Genomic DNA, 23,416 nt, shown 5'->3' on the forward strand with positions numbered 1-23,416 from the left:
AGAGAGAGAGAGAGAGAGAGAGATGAATAAATAGAAATATGTAGAGGGAGAAAAAGAGGATGGAAGTAAATGTATTCGCGTGAGGGTGGCAACCACTTCGTTTCACACGGTGGCTACCGTTACGAACCTTTTCGCAGCGCATGCATCACACGCGAACGGAATCACGAATGGAGGTACGAATGTAGCCATGAATGGATCACCGAATGTTTTGTAATGATGCACGTGCACAGAGACCGACAAGTGTCAACCCCATGCAAGTTCTCTCTCTCTCTTTGTCTCTTCCCCTTCTCTTTTGAATCCTCCATCTCCTCGACGAATAGTTAACAATGGTCGTTGAATATTATAATTTGTGGCGTCGTTGTTTAAATTTAAATGTTCGCTTTAAAAATTTTCACAGGACGAATGAATTAAAATTTCTTAATTTTTCGTTTTAACTCATGTACAAATCATCGTAATAAATATCACGCGAATAAAATGCGAATAAAATGAATGATTTGATAAAATGAAACCGTTTTAAATGTGAATGCGTTCCACCGAACGAATTAAAATTTAGTGAACGAATGGAAGACTTTAAACCTCGATACGTGAAACGCAAAGAAATCGTGCTCTTTCCATCTTTAAAGAGCGAGATGGAAACGCAAGAGCTGTACCGTCTGCGACGGGAAATTTCAATTAAGAAATTGTAAGGTCGAGCTTTCTGATGAAAAAGATTAAATGAAGAAATTCAGCTACTTAAACGAGGCAAAGAGAAAAGAAGAGAGAGAGAGAGAGAGAGAGAGAGAGAGAGAAACAGAGGGATCTGGAAATCGCTTTCTTTATAATTTCCAAATCGAATATTAAAGACTCGCATTTATATTATCTACTTTCTTCCTCCCTAATAAAATCCGTTAATCTTTATAATTAATTATCTTTCGTTATCGTCTTGATTATCGTCGCGAGTCGAACTTTTTGACCGGTCAAAAGAATCGAATGATAAAAGACTAATGTATTTTTTCTCCCTCGGTTCAGGTAGACACATAAAGAAAAGAAAGAAAAAAAAACGCATTATTTCGGTTGTTATAAACAATGAATAGGTATGTTGTAATTAATAAAAGAAATAAAAGTCCTTTAAATATTTACATTATATCTGTGTATACTTTGACGTAAATTAAGAGCGTGATTAAAGTGAAAAATATTTTCGACTCTTTCGATATTTTTTTCGAACAAAAATGATACTAGAGAATAGAAGTTTAATACAAACTAACATTAAAATGCAGTATTGCAAGTGCACACCCTTCATAACCGGACTAGTAGTACATACAAGTAGGTAATAGTAGTCATGCGCAGCCGCATATACTATAAAGCGTGTCGGCACTTTACTGAAGCATACGAGCTCTCTGGGAAATCCGTGGATACCTTCGGGGCAGCAACCTGCCGAATAGGTTAAGTCAGCCACGATTTCTACCAAAGAGAAAATTTATCTTTTGGATGATTAATTGAAAACTGCCAAGTTTGACCAAATACGAATTGAGATAGAAGAAACGAAATGGATAAAAAGAAAGAAAAAGAAAGGCAATACTTTTATCGTTTCAAATCATTTCCCTTCCAAACGATTAACCACATTTTAATCAAATTAAAACCATTGAAATAATCAAAATTATTTATCTCACTACGAAAACAATCTCCGAATGATATATTCAATCGCTTTTATTCCGAATCTTTTTTACGATGCATATATGTTTAAAATGTGTCTTTAAAATATTTCAACTTACGTTTGAAATTTCACATTTCCCTTTGTCTCTGTCTTACTTATTTTCTCTAGCAGCATGTAATATATTAGTTTAAATATGCTTCTTTCGATGCCTTGCATGCATTTCGCATACCAACGAGCAATTCCAAAGTTACGAGCTCGTGATAGTGTCGCAATGAAACTGGAAATTAACCTTCGGGCCCTTTGTACTTGGATAGAGACTAGAAAGTTTTGCGTATCTGAAGTTCCTTCAGTTTTTCCTTTGATGCATTATTCGATGATAGTCATCACAGTTTTTAAGCGATATAATCGCGCTATAACGCGTACACGGTCAAGGTGTTGAAAAAATTCTAAAGCCGTGATACCGTACGAACGTCCTTTTACTTCCTCTTCTGTAACAGAAGGATCGTTCTTGCACGAGATAAAAGTTGGAGAAAATTGTAGCGAACTAAAGAGGCCAACCAGCTTGTTAAAAGGTGTTAAGGGCGTTAAAAGCGATCGTGAAAAATGTTCCATTAAATCTCCATCTTTTAAACTGATATTAAAAGATAATTAAATTTAAACATCCATAGACACGATATTTATTTTTCAACAATGGTAACGTATGCAATTACTATACTTTATATATATACACGATTCTATTCAATATATTGAAAGAAAATTGTATTTAAAAAAAAAAAAGAAATATAATATTCGTAAATTAGAAAAATAAATCTGTACATTCGTTATAACAAACTTGTTTTCTTTTTTCTTCGAACTACCTATAACGATATTAAATGATGTATATATAACACGTTGCGTATACATGTGTGTGTACGTTCTTGTTTTTTTATTTTTCTTTTTTTCTTTTTTTTTTTCATTTCTTCCTATAGATAAGAATATATAAACAAAAAGATCTAAAAGTGGTCTCCCAAGGAAACAAGAGAACATTAAAGTTCACAAAGTTCGTAACTTTGTCCTTCTGTCCTAGTAACAACTGTGCTTAACATAATGCCATAGAACGCTCGTGTTTCCTTTCTTCTCTCTCTCTCTCTCTCTCTCTCTCTTTCTCTCTCTCTCTTCCTCTTTCTCTTTGCCACTCTCTATCAAAGAAAAAAAGATAGAAAAAAGAGAAAAGAAAAAAAAAAGAGTAGAAAAGAAACAAAAGGATGAACGGAGGAAAATTTTTGCGACGTCACGTACCATGGAAACACATAGTCCATATTACCCAGGGTCATCGTAAAAATGGCGACGATTTTCGCGCTTGCACACGATGCACTTTCAGTAGTTCTCTTCAAGAGAGTAATTATTCGTGGTTAGGAGATAGAACGTTTACACTTTGTAAGCGTACATACGAGCGAGTCCATGAGCATTCATCAAAAAAATAGAATTTTCATGAATTTCAGTCGGGACTACTCGTAGAACAGATCAACGATTATTATCTTCGCGATAATAATCCTACCATCTGGACGAATCGTTCAAACATTTTCTATTTCCTATCCCATAGATTAGTCGTCCAATGGCTATGCATATTCATCGAGCGTTTATTGGAACAATCGTCCACCCAATAGCATTTCCGATGTAATTTATTATGATAATCGGTATGAACCAGTGTACGATGAATTTTAATAGTCCTTTTGCCGTTTATATTAAATACGATAGTAACATAAACGTATAAACTATTCGATCATGGGATGATAATAATTATATTTTTTTAATCATTGATCTTATCCATTTTTCGAAATTTAATCGCTCCTTCGCTTATTCACGATGACAATAAAATTAAATATATATGTATAACATACACACACACACACGTATTCTTTTGTTGGATAGAAGAAAAAAGAAAAAGAAATATATTTAGAAATATCTCTTCGATAAACGTAAGTTGAACATTTTTTTCTTTTTTCCTTGCAATCGACGAATGAATAAAATTGAATCGGAAACTTTATTTAAGAATATGTAAATGCTCATAAAATGATACGGTGATAAAATTTGTCGCATATGTATGCGACGTCACGAAGATGATGGTGTACCTATCTCTTTTCAACTTTTCTCTTTTGAACTGCCTCACTCTGCCGCTTTTTTCTCCGTCCATCTGTCCCTTTCTCTCTGTCCCTCGTGTACACACACCGTTTTGTAAGAAACCAAGGGAAAAAGGTGAGATTGGAGCGTGCACGAGCAATGTTTAATACGAAAATTTCTCTCTCTCTCTCTCTCTCTCTCTCTCTGAAATTTAGCTGGATTAGGGGTGGAATTATACATCTCCAAGGTGGTAGGAGGATTTAATCCGCATGAAACACGATGGCAGGCTCGGATTAAGCATCCCTCCAAGAAGAATTCGCTGCTTCTGACACGTACGTCCTGGGATGATAATCTGATTTTTTTTTTCTTTTCTTTTATTTTTTCTTTTTTTTTCCCCTTTTCTTTTTCATGAACGACCATTCGGCCGGTTTCCCCCATTCGTACCTGGAATTTTTAGTTTCTTAAAACATTTCGAATTACCCTCGTTTGAGTGCCCTCCCATAGAGCTTTTAAATGATTCGATTTTCAACAACGGACGTCGTTTGTTACTATAAGGAAAATTAAATTTCAATTAAAGATCATTTGCATTTTCAAAAGAGCGTGACACCCATCGCTCTAAAAGTTGAAGGATTCAAGGAAGATCGAGAGGGAAAATTTGCAAGAAGTTGTCTCGACTAATTTATCTTAATGGTGATACGAAACAAGTTTTAATCGCGAGTAAGACGACGAGAATTCGTCGTCCCTTTCGCTTTTATTACTTTCTTTTATCTTTATCCTTTGTTTCTTTCTTCTTGTCTTGTTTTCTTTTTTATTTGTCTCTTTCCCTTTTTCTTTTCTTCAGGAACAAAATAGTCGAATGCAACATTCGCTCGTTTGCTCTTTCTAACTATCACATGATTTTAATTGCATTCGTTAAATTCATTTGCGAAAGAGCCTCTTGACGCACTCGGTGTTACCGAGAGTATACCGTGATTCGCCACTTTGTCTTAAACATGTACATAGCGTATATTCATACGCATACATTTCTACATTTTCGTGCATATGAACAAGTGCCATACAACTTGACTGGCTGCTAGTCTCGATCCGTTCGTCTGTTGGACTTAGTATGAATAGATTTTACATTTATAACGGTACGAGTTACCTTTTCAGAATCTAAAAGATTTATGCTAATATCCTTGTTCCCCATTGACAAATCTCTTACTATTTCTGAACGAGAGAGAGTGAAAGAGAAAATTTTACGTACTTAAAGTGCACGTTAAAAAATACTTTACATTTGTAATACAGACGACGATGATAATTCTTTTAATCTTCCACATTTATCATTTTGTACGATGGTCCATATTGTTAATACCATTGTACAATTAAGCTTCACATTTTCCATCATTTTCTTATTATTAATATTACATAAACTCATAAAGTAAATTTTGCCGTATTCGACGTGTAGAAATATCATTTCAAAGTTTTTTTTTTTGTATCCTTTCACGTCTCCTTCCCTCTCGCACATTTCTACATCTCTTTCTCTTTCACTCTTACACGACACGACGAAGTAGGAAGTGACGGTAGCGAGTGTAACTGGTGCCATTTCCGTTTTCCGAATTGCCGCGTCGATCACGTCGACGATAAATCTGTCGACGTGATCGATACACTAGAAAAGTCGTCCTCGTCGTCTGTCCAAAACGAAACGTGAAATAAATTCGAGTAGGAGGAGGACCATCTTGTTTCCGATCTCCGAAAGTCCCTTTGACGTCTCTTTTCTGTCGTTACTAATATTTTTCAAATTGATTTATCCGTACGATCCTTCGCGACGAGTTATTACAAAAGCAAAAAAAAAAAAAACAAATTTTTACACAAAACTAATAATCGCAATTAATAATAGATACTTGATATATTTGATAATTAAAAATTTTCATAATAATAATTGAATAACAAAAGCATCATAAATAAATATAAATATAAATTTAATTATCCCAAAGCAATTTTTATTATAAAGAAGAAATCTATTTAGCCGATTAATTAAATAACATGAATTTTCTAATTATACGATAACTTCGTTGTTTAAATCGAACTTTGGAATTTGATTAAAAAGCTCTCGACTTATTAGAATTCTCCTAAACGATCTCCGAATATTCGAAAGTCTCGATGGAATTCACGCTCGATATCCCTCGTGGCTTCGTACCACGAGGGGTGAAATAATTCGGGGAACGCGAACATTCGTGTCGTTCCGGCCCTCGTCGTCCGATTTCCACCTTTCCGAGTCGTTTTCCGCGGGAAATTTCGAGCGAGCTCACCGACTCTGAGTGTTTACGATAGAGCCACGTATGGAGAATTCAGAGCTACACCACGAAGTTTCTCCTGTACTCTCTCTTCCTCTCTCTCTCTCTCTCTCTCTCTCTCTCTCTCTCTCTCTTTCTCTCTCTTTTCCTCTCACCTCTTCACCCTTTTCTCTTACTTCGTTACTCTCGCTAAGCTTTGTGAGAAAAGGAGATGCGATCATACTAACACATTTACATATCTCTCTCTCTCTCTCTCTCTCTCTCTCTCACTATCTCTCTCTCATTCTGTCTGTATGCATGTGTGTATGTGTATGTGTTGCATCGTGACATAAACTACCATGAAGTCACATTGCAGAGCGCCCAACGACCCGTTATTTCGTATTTCACGAATTTGATTTTCACTTCTCTACGTACGTATACCTTCTCTCGCTTGCTTTTGCGATCCTCGAGAAAGCTAAAAGAGAGAGAGAGAGAGAGAGAGAGAGAGGAGGGACTAGTTGTACGTTCTTCCTCTCCCTCTAGACTTTATTTTCTTCGTGAATTCAATGTTTCCAACGGGCAGCGTTGAAGTAGTTTAATGAGAGTACTCGGACTCCGGAGTCGACGTTAAAACACTTCTTAAGCGTTTCCGAATGTATTTCAAATTATTACGCTGGTGAAAGCTTCCAGTGAATGCTTTGTTTCTTCCAGAACGTCCCCTTTTCCGAGATCGTAAAGATTTCCTTAAGAATTTCCTTCGTTGTCGTTTCTCGATTAACACGCATTCCTCTCTCTTTTTATCTCTCTCCTCCTCTCTGTCTCTCTCTCTCTCTCTCTCTCTCTCTCTCTCTTTCTTTCTTTGACTTTATTCATTTTCTTTTGTAGTGAAGTATAATCGATTGACTAACGTGTACGTTAATCGAATTACGTATCAATAAAATTATTTATCTTTTATTTCCTTATCGTATTTCTCTTTCAGGCTTTTAATAATCTTGTTTGTTCCTCTCTCGAACAGTTTATGTTTGTTCACCATCAATATGGCTATACTATATTTTCAGTTTTTTATGTCTTTGTTATCGAACATCCTTTTATCTCTATTTCTATTTGTCCTTTTCTTTCTCTTTCTTTCTCTCTCTCTCTCCCTCTCTCTCTCTCTCTCTCTCTCTCTCTCTCTCTTTCTTTCTTTTTATCTCGTGAGGATTACACGACAGAAAACTCGAATGTAACATAAAGTTTCAAATTTCCGATGTGACCAAAATGTCCGGTCTCTCGCGACACCACTGTTCATTTCACTTTGTATATCAAACATTTTATTTCGATCCACAAGTAGAGAAACCATCATAGTCACGAGCAACATCTCTCGGTGGCTCTCTACTTTGATGCTTGTCTCTAACTTTTATTTACACAAACTTTCGAAGCAACTCCGTATTTGAATCTAACTCTGTCGTATCCATTTTAATACTATCTTTCTTTAATATTTCTTTCTTCTTTTCTCTTTTTTTTTTCTTTTTTTTTTTTTTTTTTTTGTATTTACAACTAATCGAGATCGATTTTTGCGAGATGTTTTTACAAGTACATTTATTTATTTTTCTTTTCTTTTTTTTCTTTTTTTTCTTTTTTTTACCCCTCGTACGTTGTACGTAATCATCATTGCGAAAAGCATTCTACCGCTATAACTTTTTGATAGAAATGAAATTCTTCAATTCCATTTGTTCTTTCTCTTTCTTTTCCTTTTCTTTTCGCGAGAGTTTCTTTGAGAATGTTGCGAGCCTTTGTATTCGAGAAGCTTTATTTCGATCTTAGGAGAGAGACTCTCAATGTACCGATGCCCTGAATTTGTATCTTTTATTCCCTGAACAGCATAGAATGGTATATAAAGTTCTCTCTTTTTCTCTTTCTCTTTCTTTTTTGCCTTTTTTGCCTTTTTTCTCTCTTTTCATTTATATCACAAATATATGTAGGTATATATACATATATATTTTTTATCGTTCGAGCGCATATGCATACTTCTCCTCATTATAGTGAGTTCTCTTTCTGTGTGCATATTTTGCAAAAATTCAGTCATTGGAAATGCGAAAAAGCAACTCAAATAATATTTGATATAATATTAATTGCTATGTGATAAATTAACATAGAAAAATAATGAGAATTATTTTAACATTTTTATTGTTTTAAATTATTCGAAGAATAAAAAGGAATAAGTCGAAAGAGTATTTCTTATCTTCTTGCAATGATAATAAGATCGATCAACTTCGGGCTTTTAAAAATTCTCCGAGGTGTTCGAATATTTAATAATGGAGGGCGTTGAAAAGAATAACGAACGCAATGAGAGTAGGGGACGTCCGCGGGAAGGATTTTATTAAATATTTTAAGAATTCTTAAAGCTCGTTAAGTAATGAGAGAGAAACGCGAAGTGGAATTAGCTCAGTGAATTCCGCTAAAGTCGTATCGATTTTACAATTTCAAATTATTACTCGTAACGAATATTTGTTGGAGAATACTACTATTTTCCAATCAAGATCGTTTTGAAATATTTCGCTTTTTCATCGAGTACTCTTTGATCCATTCAAAATTGGTATTGTTTAATGAATTAATTCGTAAAAAAATGGTAACATATATCAATCTATAATATATGCCAATTGACTTTTATCAATTTTTTTGTTTCTCTCAATTCATCGAATATCAATAAGCTAGTATTATTATTTTGAAGGATTACACATGAAAACGTCTACGTCGATGTAGAAAAATATTATATGATAATATAATATGAAAGAAAAGGGGAGAATGCAAAATGTCTAATGTAATGGTCGAATCTTTTGTATTTTTCTTAAAAAATTTTTCTTAAAAAAAAGAAGAAAAAGAAAATTTGATGGACAATTGTAACTAAGGGCTTATTTCGTGTCCCATTAGAAAACTTTGATTCTCGTTAGAAAACCTTCTCCGCGTATTATCCGGATTATCGAGAATTCCTCGAGGCGTTCGAGCAGTCGATGGATATACACTCGGAGCTCCGGATATTCCTTCGGACAATGGTCGTTCAGGAAGCCATTGAACGGAGCTCTCTACTCACATAGTTTGCGAATTATCGACGCGCTTGCCGCTGATAATTATTTCGATGCGGCCCGGTTCCCTCCTTCCCTTCGCGTCCTGCTATCCTACCTTTACTTTCCCTTCTCTCTACTCTCTCCTCTCTCTCTCTCTCTCTCTCTCTCTCTCTCTCTCTCTCAGACTCCCAACGAATAGGCGAAAAGTTTTTCGCGAGAAAGTTTCGTTCGTTGAAAAGCGAGCGAAGCGTTTCACTTCTGAACGCGCGCTAGAGGCGCGAGAACCCTAGAGAAAAATGCGGCTGGGATAGAAGTATGAGGAGGGAAGGAGGGATGGAAAAAAATTTAGGAGAATGTAAGTCGATCGAGAGAAAAAACTTGTTCCCTCCCGAACAATTTTTCCGACTGAAAAATTCTTGTACATCCTTCTTTTCCTTTTCTTCGCTTTTCCTTTTCTCTTTCTATTTCCTCCTCTCTTTTCTTTTTCTTCCTTTCCACGTCACACTTTTTAATAACACCGTCCGTGAGATCTTTCTTATTTCGAAAAAAGTATATATATATATATATATAATCTAAGGGTACAATTATTAAACAACGTTTAAAGGTAAAGCTCTATAAATCGTCAATTAGGAAATAGAAAAATCACAGATCATTTCCGTTTCCGTATATCAAGAACATTGGAAAGGTTTCAATAAGAATCCATTAGATTGATCGGATTGGATAAAACGAATGTTCTCAGGTTTGTCTACGAACGCATCTCTGAATTGTTTCGAACGTTCGCTTGGCTGTTGTTAGTCTACGTGAAAAAACGAAGACGAGAGAAGATCGGTCGGGAAAATAATACTAAACGGCCGCTTGCTTGGATACCCTTTCTTGGTTCCTTTGCTTTCTCGCATCCTCGTGCGACGTAACAACGGTAAAAGAATGCGGAACGAACGTTCCCCAGGGTGAAGGAGGAACATTGCGAAAAAGGTGCTCTGAGACATCTAGCTTGGTGGAAATGTAGAGAGAAGGAAATGGAATGAAATAAAGGTAGAGGAAAGAAAGAGAAAGAATGAAAGAAAGGAAAGAAGGAAGAAAGAAAGAATGAGAGAAAGAGGAAAAGAGAGAGTAAGAGAGGCTGGAAAATGCTGATCCGCATTCCCGAAACGCCCGGTATTCCGGCGGTATTGCACGAAATTGCTGCACTCTGTCCGTGTCATTCTCCGGCCGGTTGCAGCATTCTCTCTTTCTCTCTCTCTCCCTCTCTCTCTCTCTCTCTCTCTCTCTCAACCTCTTGCTTCCTATCGTTTTCCGTTCTTCTCACTCTTTCCGACACTGCTTACGCTCTCTGACACGTACGACGGACGAGCGAGTTCTCCTTTGTATACAGGGTGACTTAAAATTGTGTATACACACAATTCACACACAAACATACATACAAAGAAAGAGTAATGTAAAAGGTAAACATTATATGTTCAACGACAGTCCGAACAATATACGTTTCTTAAGAAAAGAACGATTGTTGTATCATACCAATAATAGATATTATTCATTGAATTTGTTTAAAGTTCTTTATTTCGTTCGTTTCAGGGCCACGTATATAATCGAGGCCAGACACGAGATTGACTTTTCAACGAAGTTACAAGGTATTTATAAATATTTTATATCCTTTTAAATGTGTAAATGTGTAATCCCTTAAATTTCGTAGTTCTAAAAAGTTGTAAGAAAAAGTTGAAAGGAAAGAGAAAAAAAATGTAGAAATCTAAAAACCGTTCTACGAAAGTTAGAATATTTTTAACCGATAACAATCAAAGTGTACAGGAATCGATACCTAAGTTCAATCTTGAAAATTCTGTATTTGTTTCATATTTTTCCATCTTCTCTTTTCTATATTTTACAATAAAATATCGATTCTTTCTCTATTCCATGTTAGAAAAATCTCAAGCAATTTACTTTCAGTGATTACAGGGTAAAACTTTTTGTCTCTTGTATTCGATATTTCCAACGATGATCTTCTGATCTTCTTCGATTTGCATCTCTTTTGTATACTTTTTCCCTTTATCATTTGCCCCGCAACAACTCGCGATTTCCGAATCCAATTTCCTATCACGGTCGACGTTGTCTTAATAAAACGAATATTTGATTTTCGATAAATAAGTCATTGCAATCGATCGGAGTTTATAATATTTATTTGAGTTTCAACGATTAATTAAAACAATTACGATACATTGTTGCGTAATTATGCGATTAATAATTTCTTTAAATTGTTTAAAACTTTTTACAAATTTGAGATTTATAAACACGAAGAAGAAGTCAAATATAAAATGTTAGAATTCTTCGTGTGTTTTCTCGCGATAAGGAGGATAAATCGGTAAGAGTAAAATAGTGAGAAGGAGAGAGAGAGAAAGAGAGAGAGAGAAAGGGTGAGTATGACAGTACAAAGAGAAAGAGAGTGAGAGAAAGCTGTGAGCTTTGGAACTAGTATCGCGACGGGTCGTGCATTCGTGATTGTACGTACTGGCAGTCACGTTTACGCTAGAGAAACTATCGGAATTCGTAGATATACCTACATACCTATATACGTGGTGTCCTATTGTGTCTTTTGCATGGAACTCGATTTACGAATAGCATCGCAGAGTGCTGTTTACCTTTCAATCTCTATATTTTTATCGATTTGCTTTCTTCCTTTTTCTCTTTTCCTTTTTATCCCCCTTTAATTTAACAATTCTTTGAATATTCACCACGTTGTTTCACGTTATTCGTGTTATACTTTCTCACTTTAACGTCACCTATGAATTCGTTCTACGATTTTTAATTATTATTCCCTTGATTTTTTTTTTTCCAAAACGCTTTTCTCCTGATAGAACATTGTAACATAGAAATGACATACATACATACGTTATCAGAGTGAAAATGCTTATGTCAGATAAAAAAAAGAAAAAAAAGAAACGTAAATCGTGCCCGTAAATGTTTCTTTCGATGGAGAAACACCGATCTATTTATACATACAATGTACAAACATTTTGTAATCATTACAACAAGGAATTGTTAATATCTTAATCGTTTTTAATTCACATATAATCGAAACAACATATATAAATTTATTTCTTGTTATCCCTTTGCCTTTTCTTTTATTTATTATTTCACAATTTCTACTATAATAAAAAGCTTCTCTCCATATCACAAAACACAATTTTCCAAACTCACCTGACCGTGTTCGGTGCTTTGTAAAAATTTTCATGTCCATGTTATCGTTTTGTTCTGACACGTCATCCGATATGTTTCCCATGGCAAACAATTTTCTATCGGGACGATGAATTTTCAAAGGAAACAAAGGAAATAATTAAAAGACAGATTGATGCGAGCCAATAGCGCGGACGTCATATTTTACACTCTAAAATTGAACCGATCAACTAACGTCCCTGTAACTTTTAGTTACGAAACTATTGTTACTTTTTCTTCTTTTTTTCTTTTTGTTATGAATATATTGCAACAAAAGAGATTGGAATATATGTATGTGATTTCAGGAGAGTAACCAATGTCTCTAATTCAAAACCATATAAAAATCATATAAATTATTTCGTTTATTACTCACGTATGTTTATTGTACGTACAGTGTAATATAAATGTAAAATGAATTTTCTTCGTTTGTTCTTTAAATTGAAAAAAAGATTTCGGCTTTAATGTTCCACTTAAATGATCATCATTTTATATTTTTTCCATTGCAAGTAATAAAACAGAGAGAAACGGATGTTGAACGAAGTAATTTAAAGGTAACACCCTATAGATATCTAAACTACGGTATTGTAGATGTCAGTAAGGTGATAGGATCAGGCCAAACCCTGGATCGAAGTAACGGAAATTTGATTCCTCCAGCTTGTAATATCAAGCGTCTGCATATTCGGCAAATATACATACCAGTATACATACACAAATATCTGTACATATATACAATATGTATATGCATATTTTCCCATGTATAAATTTATATATATTCATATATATATATATATATATATATATATATATATATATCGTACAAATAATATACTAGTATTTACGTAAATGTTTGCAGATTTCTCTCTCCCTCTCTCTCTCTCTCTCTTTTTCTCTTTCGTGAATTTACTACTCATTGTCATTGAATTCGGTACAAGAATGAACACATTAATGCGCTTAGAATGTTCAATGTTATTCATACTGTTTTACTATTGCCTCGTAAAACCTCTTTATTTGTATACGTAAACAGAGGAGAATTGCATCCAAATGTAAAGGGCACTATAATACTCAATGATAAATATATACGATAAATAACCAATGACGTATAGAAAGAAAAAAGAAAATTGTTAATTCGTTCTTGGAAATACAAAAAAGAAAAAGAAAAAAAGATCGAGGTACAACTCGAGCATGAAAAAAAAAAAAAAAAAATTTGATACGAAATAGGTTTATAACTTTGTATATATAACTTTGAATAGAGAATATAAGTTTAAAGTTGTAAAATTTTGATAACTTTTTCTCTATTATACGATTGTTGTTTTAACAATTCGATTTCTATGCCACTTTTGGTCGTATAATATTAAAAAAACATATACGTATGTATTTAATAACCTTTTCCTTCTCGATTCGATATGCTCGTAGAATTTAATGATCTGAATGAAAACTTTTTGATATAATAATAAATAAAACATAGAATATACATTGTTCTCTTTTTTTCGTTCAAAGAATATCGACTCGATTGAAATTCTATTTGAAAAGTACTAGAAATAGTCGCGAGAAGTTCTCTTTCGAGATCGGAGAGTATTTGGGAGGGAAAACGAGAGAATTTAATTCATTCGGTAAGAACCCCCGACGACATGTTGGGATATTCTTTTATTATACACATGTGTGCGTTCGTGTACGTATGCGTATGAGTTTCTCTCTCTCTCTCTCTCTCTCTCTCTCACACACATCCACATACACACACACACACGTGCGGGCACGTACGTACACACATAATCACATACATATACCTCGGTAGTTTTCGTTCGACTTAACGACCGAATTAAAAGTTCCGTACGAGTTTTCCTCGGGTTATTTGCCGTTACACTCAATTACTGTCTATTACTCGCTCTATTTTTTTGTAAGTATTTTCTCTCTCGTTTTAGTTCTCTCTTTACTCGTCCGATTCTCATTCTCGTCCGATTGTTCTTTTTCTCATTCTTCCCACCCTTCCTTTCCTCTTTCTTTTATCGTCGAATTTCGGAGGAAAAATTTCCCCTTTTCCCCATCTTTCGAATCGCCTCTCTTACTCTTCCCTTTTTTCTCAATGTTCCTTTTCACTTATTTTCTTTTATTTTCTACAAAAATACGAGCAAGTTCTCGATTAAAAAAAAATATTTTCGCTTATATATGTGTACGTATTTTCCTGTATAAATTATTTCGTTTAATAAACTATCAAATTTTCACGCGATAAATTGAAATAATGCTAAAATCTGATATGCATCTTAGAATGTTCATTGACATTACTGTTCCATCGTAAAAGAAAGGTCGGGTAACTAGAAACAGGTCGTAAATTACTGAGAAATCTAGGTTAGCTCCACACTTCCGTCCGCGTAGTCTCGATTAAGATCGTTATACGAAGTCCACGGTGTTCGAGATTTTATACTGTAAAGGGAAGTGACTACGAGAGGGTGAAGTGCTGGTAATATACGAGAATATAAATGTCGGAGTACGAACATTTTCCAGTAAAACGATATATATATATATATATATATATATATATATATATATATATATATATATATATATATATACACGTACATAGGTATTGTACTTTTGCAACTAGTCGACCAGATGTATCCAACGTTATTCGTACATCTTTCTTACCTACTACTATCGTTCGATCCCATACTTATATATGTATATATATACACACCACGTATAATATAATATATCCGTGTGAAGGATGAGTGACTTGTTCAAGTAGATGTATTCAAAATGTTCTTTCGAATTTGTCTGAAATTTTTGCTTAACTACTCTCCTCATTGTAATCTTTTTTACGATCTCTTTTATAAATCAAACTTTATGAACACTCGAGAAAAAAAAGAGAGAATAATTTTTTTCTTATTACTTTCGATCTAATAGATCTTATAAAAATAAATTATATAATATCAACACTTTTTTCATGAAACTATGATATCATATTTTATCGCAAAATATTGTAAAATATAAAATCCGTAATCATTTTGATGGAATTGGTAGTTCTGGTGTTAAGATAAATCCGAGTTGCGTAAATCATCGTATAGACACGTTACGCGAGGTCAAAGGAAACGGGTTTCATTTTGCAAAGGAAAAGCCGAGCTGTTCGACGTAGCACCAATATACCGAGATCGACGAGCCAACGAGAATTCTTCTTCTCTTCCGGTAGTCTCATATATTTTCACTGATATTTTTCGAGTCTACTGGCAAAGATGGGAAATCGAATTTATTTTCCTTTTTTTTTTTCTTCTTTTCTTTTCTCTTTTTTCCCTTTCCTTTTTTGCACTTTTTCAAGAATGTTCAACGCACATGCTTTTAAGACTTACCTCTAACCTTACGGTTCCTTCATTTTTCTTCTTCTTTGCCTCGAAGTATCTGACATGCTTTTTTCCCGATTTGAGTGCCGTTACGACTTAAACTTTGTCTCTCTTTCTCTCTGACTTTTTCATTTCTTCTTTTTATTATTGGAATTCCATCTTAAAGAACGACAGTAATTCAAAAGTGAGAAGATAACTTAGATTTATTTAAAATATCGTTTGCTTGAGGAACGAAATCCATTTTGTTCTTGCCTTTTTTTTTTTTATTCACGCCAATTCTGATTGCAACGTGCAAATTACTTGCTAGAAGCAATCGTGGATATTAATAAATTCGTTTGGACCGTCGATTTTTTCAAAAGATTTTTCGAACGTTTTTTTTTTTTTTTTTTTTTTTGATTTAAAAGAAATTATCAAAATGATTCATTCAATTTAATTCGATTATAAGTGTAATGGCATGATTACGATTTCCCTCGTCATTTTTATCGCAATCGTCTACGAAAGAATATCGACGGAGCTTTCAAATACTCAATGGAAAAATGAAAAGGTAATCATTCGATTTTCGCATCTTTTTCCGTGCCCTTCTCCGTTTCTCTAACGACGATATCACTGTGATTCGAAGCGCGTGAATCCATTGTTCGAACGAAATCCATTGATTCTTCTCCTCCTTCTTGCAGCTCTTCTTTTTATAATCCTTTGCTTTTTTAATTCTCTCTACATTTTTTCGTCCGATAATGGTCGTCCGAAAAAAGCGATTCAAAGGGCTCGCTTAAGGTTATGATTTATCGATGAGTTTGTAAGGAAACAAAAAAAAAAAAAAAAAAAAGAATAGAAAGTGGTATAAATGAAATTTTGATGATGTATATAAGAATCCATCGTACGATCAAATTTTTTTATACTGCGAGATATTACGACAATGAGCTCACATTCATTTATTCTACGTTAATTAGCTCCAGATAAATTACGATTTAACTTTAGTTCGTTCATTCGTTTGTTCGTTCGTTCGTTCGTTCGTTCGTTCGTGCGTTCGGTCATTCGTTCGTCCATTCGATCGTCCATTTGTTCGTTAATTCATTTGTACGAAATAAAAGTAATACGAATCGTTCTTTCTCGCGAAACAAAATTCAATAATTACATGAAAAAAATTATCGATAAAAAATCAATCGTTTTAACGATTTAAAAAAAAAAAAAGAAGAAAAAAAAACGAAACATATTAAACGTATTAATTACGAGATGTAAGATTGAATTTCAATGTCACTTGAATTTATTGCTTTTTCGAATGAGTGATTCTACGATTGACGTATCTCTCTTTAGCAATCGTTAAATCGTTTAATCAATAATCTCCGTATGATCGTTCGGTTCGTTCGTTCGTCGTTCGTTCGTTCACGTTATAAGAAGAAAAAGAAAGGAAAATAAAGAAAAAAAAAATGGAAAGTCGAAAAGCGAGAGATCAGAATATCGAAATGACTTTGGCAGCGGTGTGTTTCACATTAATTAACAATGGTTATGCCTTAACGGAATAGGACCGTCGAATATCCAAACGTTTTCATTGTGTAAATGGCCTTAGTCCATGGATAGAAACAAAAAAAAAAAACAAAAAAAAAGAAAACAAACAAAAAGAAAAGAAAAAAAGAAATAGTGTTGAAAGAGCCGATCGAACGAGCTCGAATGCTCTTTCGTTGTCGTCCTGCGGTCAATACTATCTCCGGCCTTCCGGTAATTCGTTGTCTCGGCTTAAATGGACTCTGCTAACTCACGGGCGATTTTATTAAACGCTTCGCGACCGCTCGTAGATCCCTGTAAATTTAAAGAGAGAACGAGAGAGAGACAGAGAGAGAGAGAGAGAGAGAGAGAGAGAGAAAATCGAAACGCCATAGCAATTTCGTCGTAACCAGTTGAAAAAAGAAATGAGTGGTAAAAAAAGAACAAAAAAAATGGCGATACTCTTTGTTAATGATAAAAAAAATGTTAGGTACATTTATACAAATCTGATTCGTTCTATAACGTTTCCAATTATTATTTCGCATCATTAAAGTTAACGATCGAGATGACAATTATTCGATAGATTTTCTTCACGCCTATTTCGATTTTGTAAAATCAAGAAAATCGAAAAAACTAACTTCGTAACTAATCGACACGACATACTGTTTTCTAACAATGTTGTTAATAATCGAATGTCATTTATCAGATAGCACCAACAATGTGCAAGAATAATGGAAATTGAACGAGCATTTGATGACGTTCCATTACGGTTCTTTTCTTTTTCTCTCTTTTTTTCTCTCTCTCTCTCTCTCTCTCTCTCTAGCGAAGCATTATATCGGAAGATCGTATCTATCTCTTTTTATTTTCTTGACGAAAAAAAAAAATGATAAGTTGATAAATTTTTATATTCCAAGCAAAAACGTTTGCTTTATTACAATCGATTTCATTTTCTTATAAAGACTCTACTATCTACTGGTCGTCCGAGGATAGAAAAATAAAGAGAAGTATAAAGAAAAAAAAAAGAAAAGAAAAAAAAAGAAAAAACAAAAAAAGTAAAAGAAGGAAGTCGTTTGGGTTAGTTACGATGGAAAGATGCGCGCGTGAGAACGATTATGCTTATCTCTCATGGACTGGGAAAACTCGCATACCCACTCGGCATAACGCGGAGTAATAATTCATAATATTCTCGGAGAAACAATAAAAAAAGATAAAAAAAGAACAAGTATACAAGCGTACCAGATTCCTAATGTAAATAACATCCTTTGATAGCGTCGAAGCCTGCGTACATTGTTCTGTCTGTCTGTCTCTCTTTCTCTCTTTCCCCCTCCGTAAAAGAAATTTCATATTTCTCTTTGTAATTTCTTTACGCTGGTGACAAAAATGAGACGCTGCGATAAAAGATGACGAGAAACAACGAAGGATTATTTTTTGTACCAGATGCCGACATTTTAACGCTCGACGATAAGAGCCCCGCCGCAAATAAAACAAAAAACAAAACAAAAAAGAGATAAATCAAAGAAGAGAGAGAGAGAGAGAGAGAAAGAGAGAGAGAGAGAGAGAAACGTAGAAGAAATGAAATACTTCTTTGATTCGACAAATATCTACGTGCGTAAGTATAATTGACAAAGAGAGAAAAGCACATAACATAACTAAGTATATATATAGATACGCAAATAAAAGATAAATAAAATCCATGTTTATCCGTTGATCGAAAAATACTCGCGGAATATCCAACAAAGAATATCAAATGTACGAACGCATAAATATGTCATATTAAAGGGTTGACTCTATTCGTTGTTTTTCCAATTCTTTATTTGCGAAGCAAAATACGTATAATACCACGATATACAGTTTTCCTGAGATTATTCGAATTTTATTCTCTTTCTCTCTCTCTCTTTCTCTCTTTCTCTGTTGTTACAACAAACAATGAGAAAAAAATCACGCGAATATAAATCACGCGTTATATCGATAATCGATGATCGATATAACAATAAACGTGCTAATATTTTTTATAGCAGCGAACGATCGCATCAAGGAAAGGGTGAAGTAGGGAACAGGGATAGAGATAGAGTGATAACGAAAAAGAAAGAAAGAAAGAAAGAAAGAAAGAAAGAAAGAAAGAAAGAAAGAAAGAAGGAAGGAAAGAAAGAAAGAAAGACAGAAAGAATGGCAGAGTATGGCGTAAAGAAAGCTTTAGGCTCTTTTTCCACTGGCCGTAGTTACGTAGAATAGAAAAGGACAGCGTTAGATATCTTATAGGAATCTCTGATGTGTGTCCGTGCCTTTTCCTAGAGGATTACTCGATATCAAAGGGGATGCTTTTCCTCGAGGGAGCCAGTCCACATACGGATTCTGTCGTCTAACAAATAATAATAAACCCTCGAAGAGGCTTTGCTGGTGGATACGCGGCAAGCCATCTAACCCATTCGGTGTTTTCCTCCCTCCCAATCATCCCTCTCTTTCTCTCTTTTTGTTATTTTCCTTTCCTTGTCCCTCTCAACAATCTCTTTGTTTTATTCTCATTCCCTTAACCTCGATCTCTCTTCTTTACTTTCTAATCCTAAAAAACGACTGTACTACTACTTTGTATTTAACCATTCACTCGGATAACCTTCTTTTCTTAACGCTTTATTTACTCATTAACCTCATTAATCCAACATTAATCGTCGGTCGTTCTTTAACTTTAATTTCACTTCTTCTTCTCATTTACATATATTCGATCTAATTATTCTTTGAAATATATGTAATTAAAGATGCATACTCTTTTATCTAAACGAAACGAAGTAATCCCTCGAAGAAGATTTTCTGGTTCATGAAACGACACTGATCTAATTGAAAGGGAGAAGAACGAAACAAGAAGAGAAAACAAAATAAAAGTAAAAGAGTTCGAATCAAGGATAAAAGGAGAGAAGATAGGAAAGAAAGAGAAAAATAAAGGAAGAGAGAGAGAGAGAGAGAGAGAGAGAGAGAGAGAGAGAGAGGATGTTCCCGTACATTTTCTCAACGGCAACTCGAAGGATTCGTTGGCCGTTCGATATCGAACCTTCTCTTCCTTTTCTCTAATCTGTGCTTTCTAGAAGATGGAAACCTTTCGATCGAGCTCCCAAGGCCAACTCTAAGGGTAGACGAAGAACTCCAATGTCTTCGATGGCCTCGTTAGCCGGCGGATTGACTTCCCTCTACTAGAAACTGGCTGTCCAACTTTCGCACCGGGACGCAAGCCAGATCAATTCCTTACCGCCCTATGATTAACCCTCCGCGAAATGACGTCGATCGAAAGCTCCCAACCCCCAAGTGTACTCGGATTCGATCTTATACCAGTTTCCTCGATCCTCATCCTCTAACAAAACTCGGCAGATTGTCCAAAACGAAAACGAATAGTCGACGTTTCTCTTCTCATCGATTTTATACGAAGGCGCATTTATGCCAAAGGTTATCGTCCCCGGTCGAAAAAAGGAAAAGAATTACATTACCATTTCTTCGATGGTCTTTATTTCTTTTTATATTTTTTTAAAAATATTTTTCTCGAAAGTTTTTCAATCGAGGTACGTACGTACTTACGTATATATTATGTCAATCGATATATAATGTTTTAATTTGATTGGATACCCGTTCTTTTTTTTTTTTTTTTTTTTTTTTTTTTTTTTTTTTTTTTTTTAAGAAATTTCATTATTATCAAGACGATCGAAGAAGAGAAAAAGACAATGCAAAAAAAACGGCATAAAATAGAGATTGTTTATAATTTTTTATAATTATTCATTACGTTTGAGTTATCTCAAGTTGTTTCTCTTAGTATAAATTTTTTTCTTTTCCTTTTTTTTTTCTTTTTCTTTTTATTTCTCCTCGCACGTGTTTCCTATTCGTATTGCGACTTGTACGGAAAATTCAAAGTTCTCGCTCGGAAAATTCGTATATATGAATCGCGCACCGAGCAGTGAAACTCAAGTCCGGAAACGTAACGATAATGGTTTTAGAGCGTCGACCTCAAGAGGGACTCCGTCATACACGTGTTGGTTTGCACGCGAGAACTCGAGTAACCTGAAAAGCACGTTTGAGAGAGCTTTCGGAGAGGTACGGATTAGCTCTCCTTCCTTCCTTCCTTCCTTCCTTTCTCTCTCTCTCTCTCTCTCTCTCTTACTCGCACCCTTTAGAGAAGAAGGAGGAGACGTTGTGACTCGAGTTCTCGACGCCCCAACTCGAGTCAGATTGCCGAAGGAAGCCAAGGAGGTTGCAGGAAAGGATGAGAGGTTGGTTTGCTTGGTTACTGGCCTTCCTCGAAAGGATTAGGAAACACGTGTTTGGCCCTTACATCGATACCTATTCCTCTCGAGAAACCACTAAAATGGATTCAACTTTCTTATTTTCATTGTTCTTTTTTATTATAGGGATATCCTTATTTAAAGTTTTACTACTTTTCTTATAACATCGATCCTATTAATTAATTTTTTAATGTTAAATCTCGGTGTATTATACCTCCATATTGTTCGTTTAATTCTTCAAATCGAATTAATTTTTAATTTAACAAAAATGCCGATTTACGTCAAGTACAAACAAATGAAATGATTTATTATTAATTTTTCATATTGACATATAGTTATTGATACTTTGAGCATCGACTTAAGATATTTAATTACTCTCGATTAGTATATATATATATATATATATATATATATATATATATATATATATATATATATATCGAGTTCGAATGTAGGATGAAACTTCGTTTTTTATTTGATCGAGTTGAAAGAACTTTAGAGAAACAAGGTTAAATAATTTATAGACGATATAGAAGGCCTGAAGGAAAATCGAAAGGACTGCTTTATTCATCGAGGCGTTTTAAACCCTTCCCAACACTATTATCTAGCCGTCCAGTAAATAATAAAACGTACAAACTGCCAGCGTTGGGTAGTACGAGCCAACGAGCAAAATAGAGAAGGAATAAAAAAAGAAAAGAAAAATTTTGCGGTGCCCGGCACGTCAGCTGTGATTCGAGGAAGGTACCATACAATGAGGGAACGGAAACCACGAGAAGAAGGACAGCACTGAATTCTCAAAGATATAGATTTATTCGAACAATGAAAATATTATATAATATAAATATTTTCATCGTACGATCCATACATTTCAAAACGCATCGATCTCCTTATATTTTCTCTCCTTTCGATCATTCGATTAAGTTGATCTATTAATTTCCTCAATCGAAACTAGCATCATCGTTGTGATCATTCCCATTTCGTCGAAGTTTTAACGTAAATTAAATTTTCTAAATCCACCGGAATCGATTCAAATTGCATGAAAATTATTGATGAGAGAAAATTTGGAAATTCGTCGAATCGTAACTCCCCTTTCTCCTCGGCCGGTTGAATAATAATATTTCGTGAACGACGACCGGAAATTATCGGATAACAGGAATCATTGGCTGAAATAATAAATAATTCGATAGGATCGATTTTCCAATATTCGTCATATAGGAACTCTTATCTTTTATCGTGTATAGGTGCAATACATTTACGTATATACATATATGCTGTAATATATATGTATATATAAAATGTAATATTTATAAATATTAAATGATAACGAATCAAAATATAGAAAAGAGAATTCGATTTATATTTAATATATTACCTCACATGAGTATACTTGTCCACGTATTCGATAATTAATTTTATTGTTATTGATATATATATATATATATATATATATATATATATATACCATTTTTATAATTTATACATCGTTTCAACGCTCCCTCCAATGATCAAATTTAATGAGACAGTTTTAACGAGAAATAGAAAGCTCGATATTGAATAAGGTATTTAAAATAAGTCGATCAAATGAGCATTTTGAGTTTGAAGGAATGAAAATACGAATTGAATAAAAATAGCGCACAACTTGTTATCGGAGCAGTTACAAGCATGGATGAGAGTATTTACGAGACAATCTTGCAGTGCAGTCAACAGAGAAACATCCTGTTCGGTACATCGTATTTTCAAATAGAATCGTTTACCAAGATCTATTTTAAAAATCGATGTCATACGAACGCCTAGCAAATTGCATTCTTAAACTGCATTGTAACGTTCCATCACACATTCCAACGGCTTGAATTTGATAAGCACTTTTTAAATCTAAATAATTTTATCAGATGAACCATTCAATCAAAATCTAATCAAATTGTCAAGATCTATTCAACATTAAAATTCAAATTGTCTCATATATTAACGTACGTGTGATTACGACGTTGTGATTTATTTTAAGGCACAGAGACAAATGTTTTCTTTCATTAATGAAAGAATTGTCAGCGACAATTAAATGTTTAATTTAATCAATTATTGATTCAAATATAAACAATACACAAAAAATATAAGAAAA

The 23,416-nt window shown here is 34.2% G+C and overlaps 2 protein-coding genes across 6 annotated transcripts in view; one reads left to right on the forward strand and one right to left on the reverse strand.

Annotated features, from left to right (window-relative positions):
* Nucleotides 1–23,416, reverse strand: part of LOC118448258 (luciferin 4-monooxygenase) — a 134,020-nt gene that overhangs the window by 67,090 nt on the left and 43,514 nt on the right. The window lies entirely within an intron of this gene.
* Nucleotides 1–23,416, forward strand: part of DIP-lambda (Dpr-interacting protein lambda) — a 136,155-nt gene that overhangs the window by 58,409 nt on the left and 54,330 nt on the right. For all 5 annotated transcript variants that reach the window (XM_085663138.1, XM_035881304.2, XM_035881303.2 and 2 more), the window contains exon 2: nt 10,602–10,657. In XM_085663138.1, coding sequence (XP_085519264.1) covers nt 10,602–10,657 — 56 coding nt within the window. The remainder of the gene's footprint in view (nt 1–10,601; nt 10,658–23,416) is intronic.

This window comes from Vespa mandarinia, chromosome 20 (genome assembly GCF_050613455.1).
Source record: "Vespa mandarinia isolate Hongniang chromosome 20, ASM5061345v1, whole genome shotgun sequence".
NCBI lineage: Eukaryota > Metazoa > Arthropoda > Insecta > Hymenoptera > Vespidae > Vespa > Vespa mandarinia.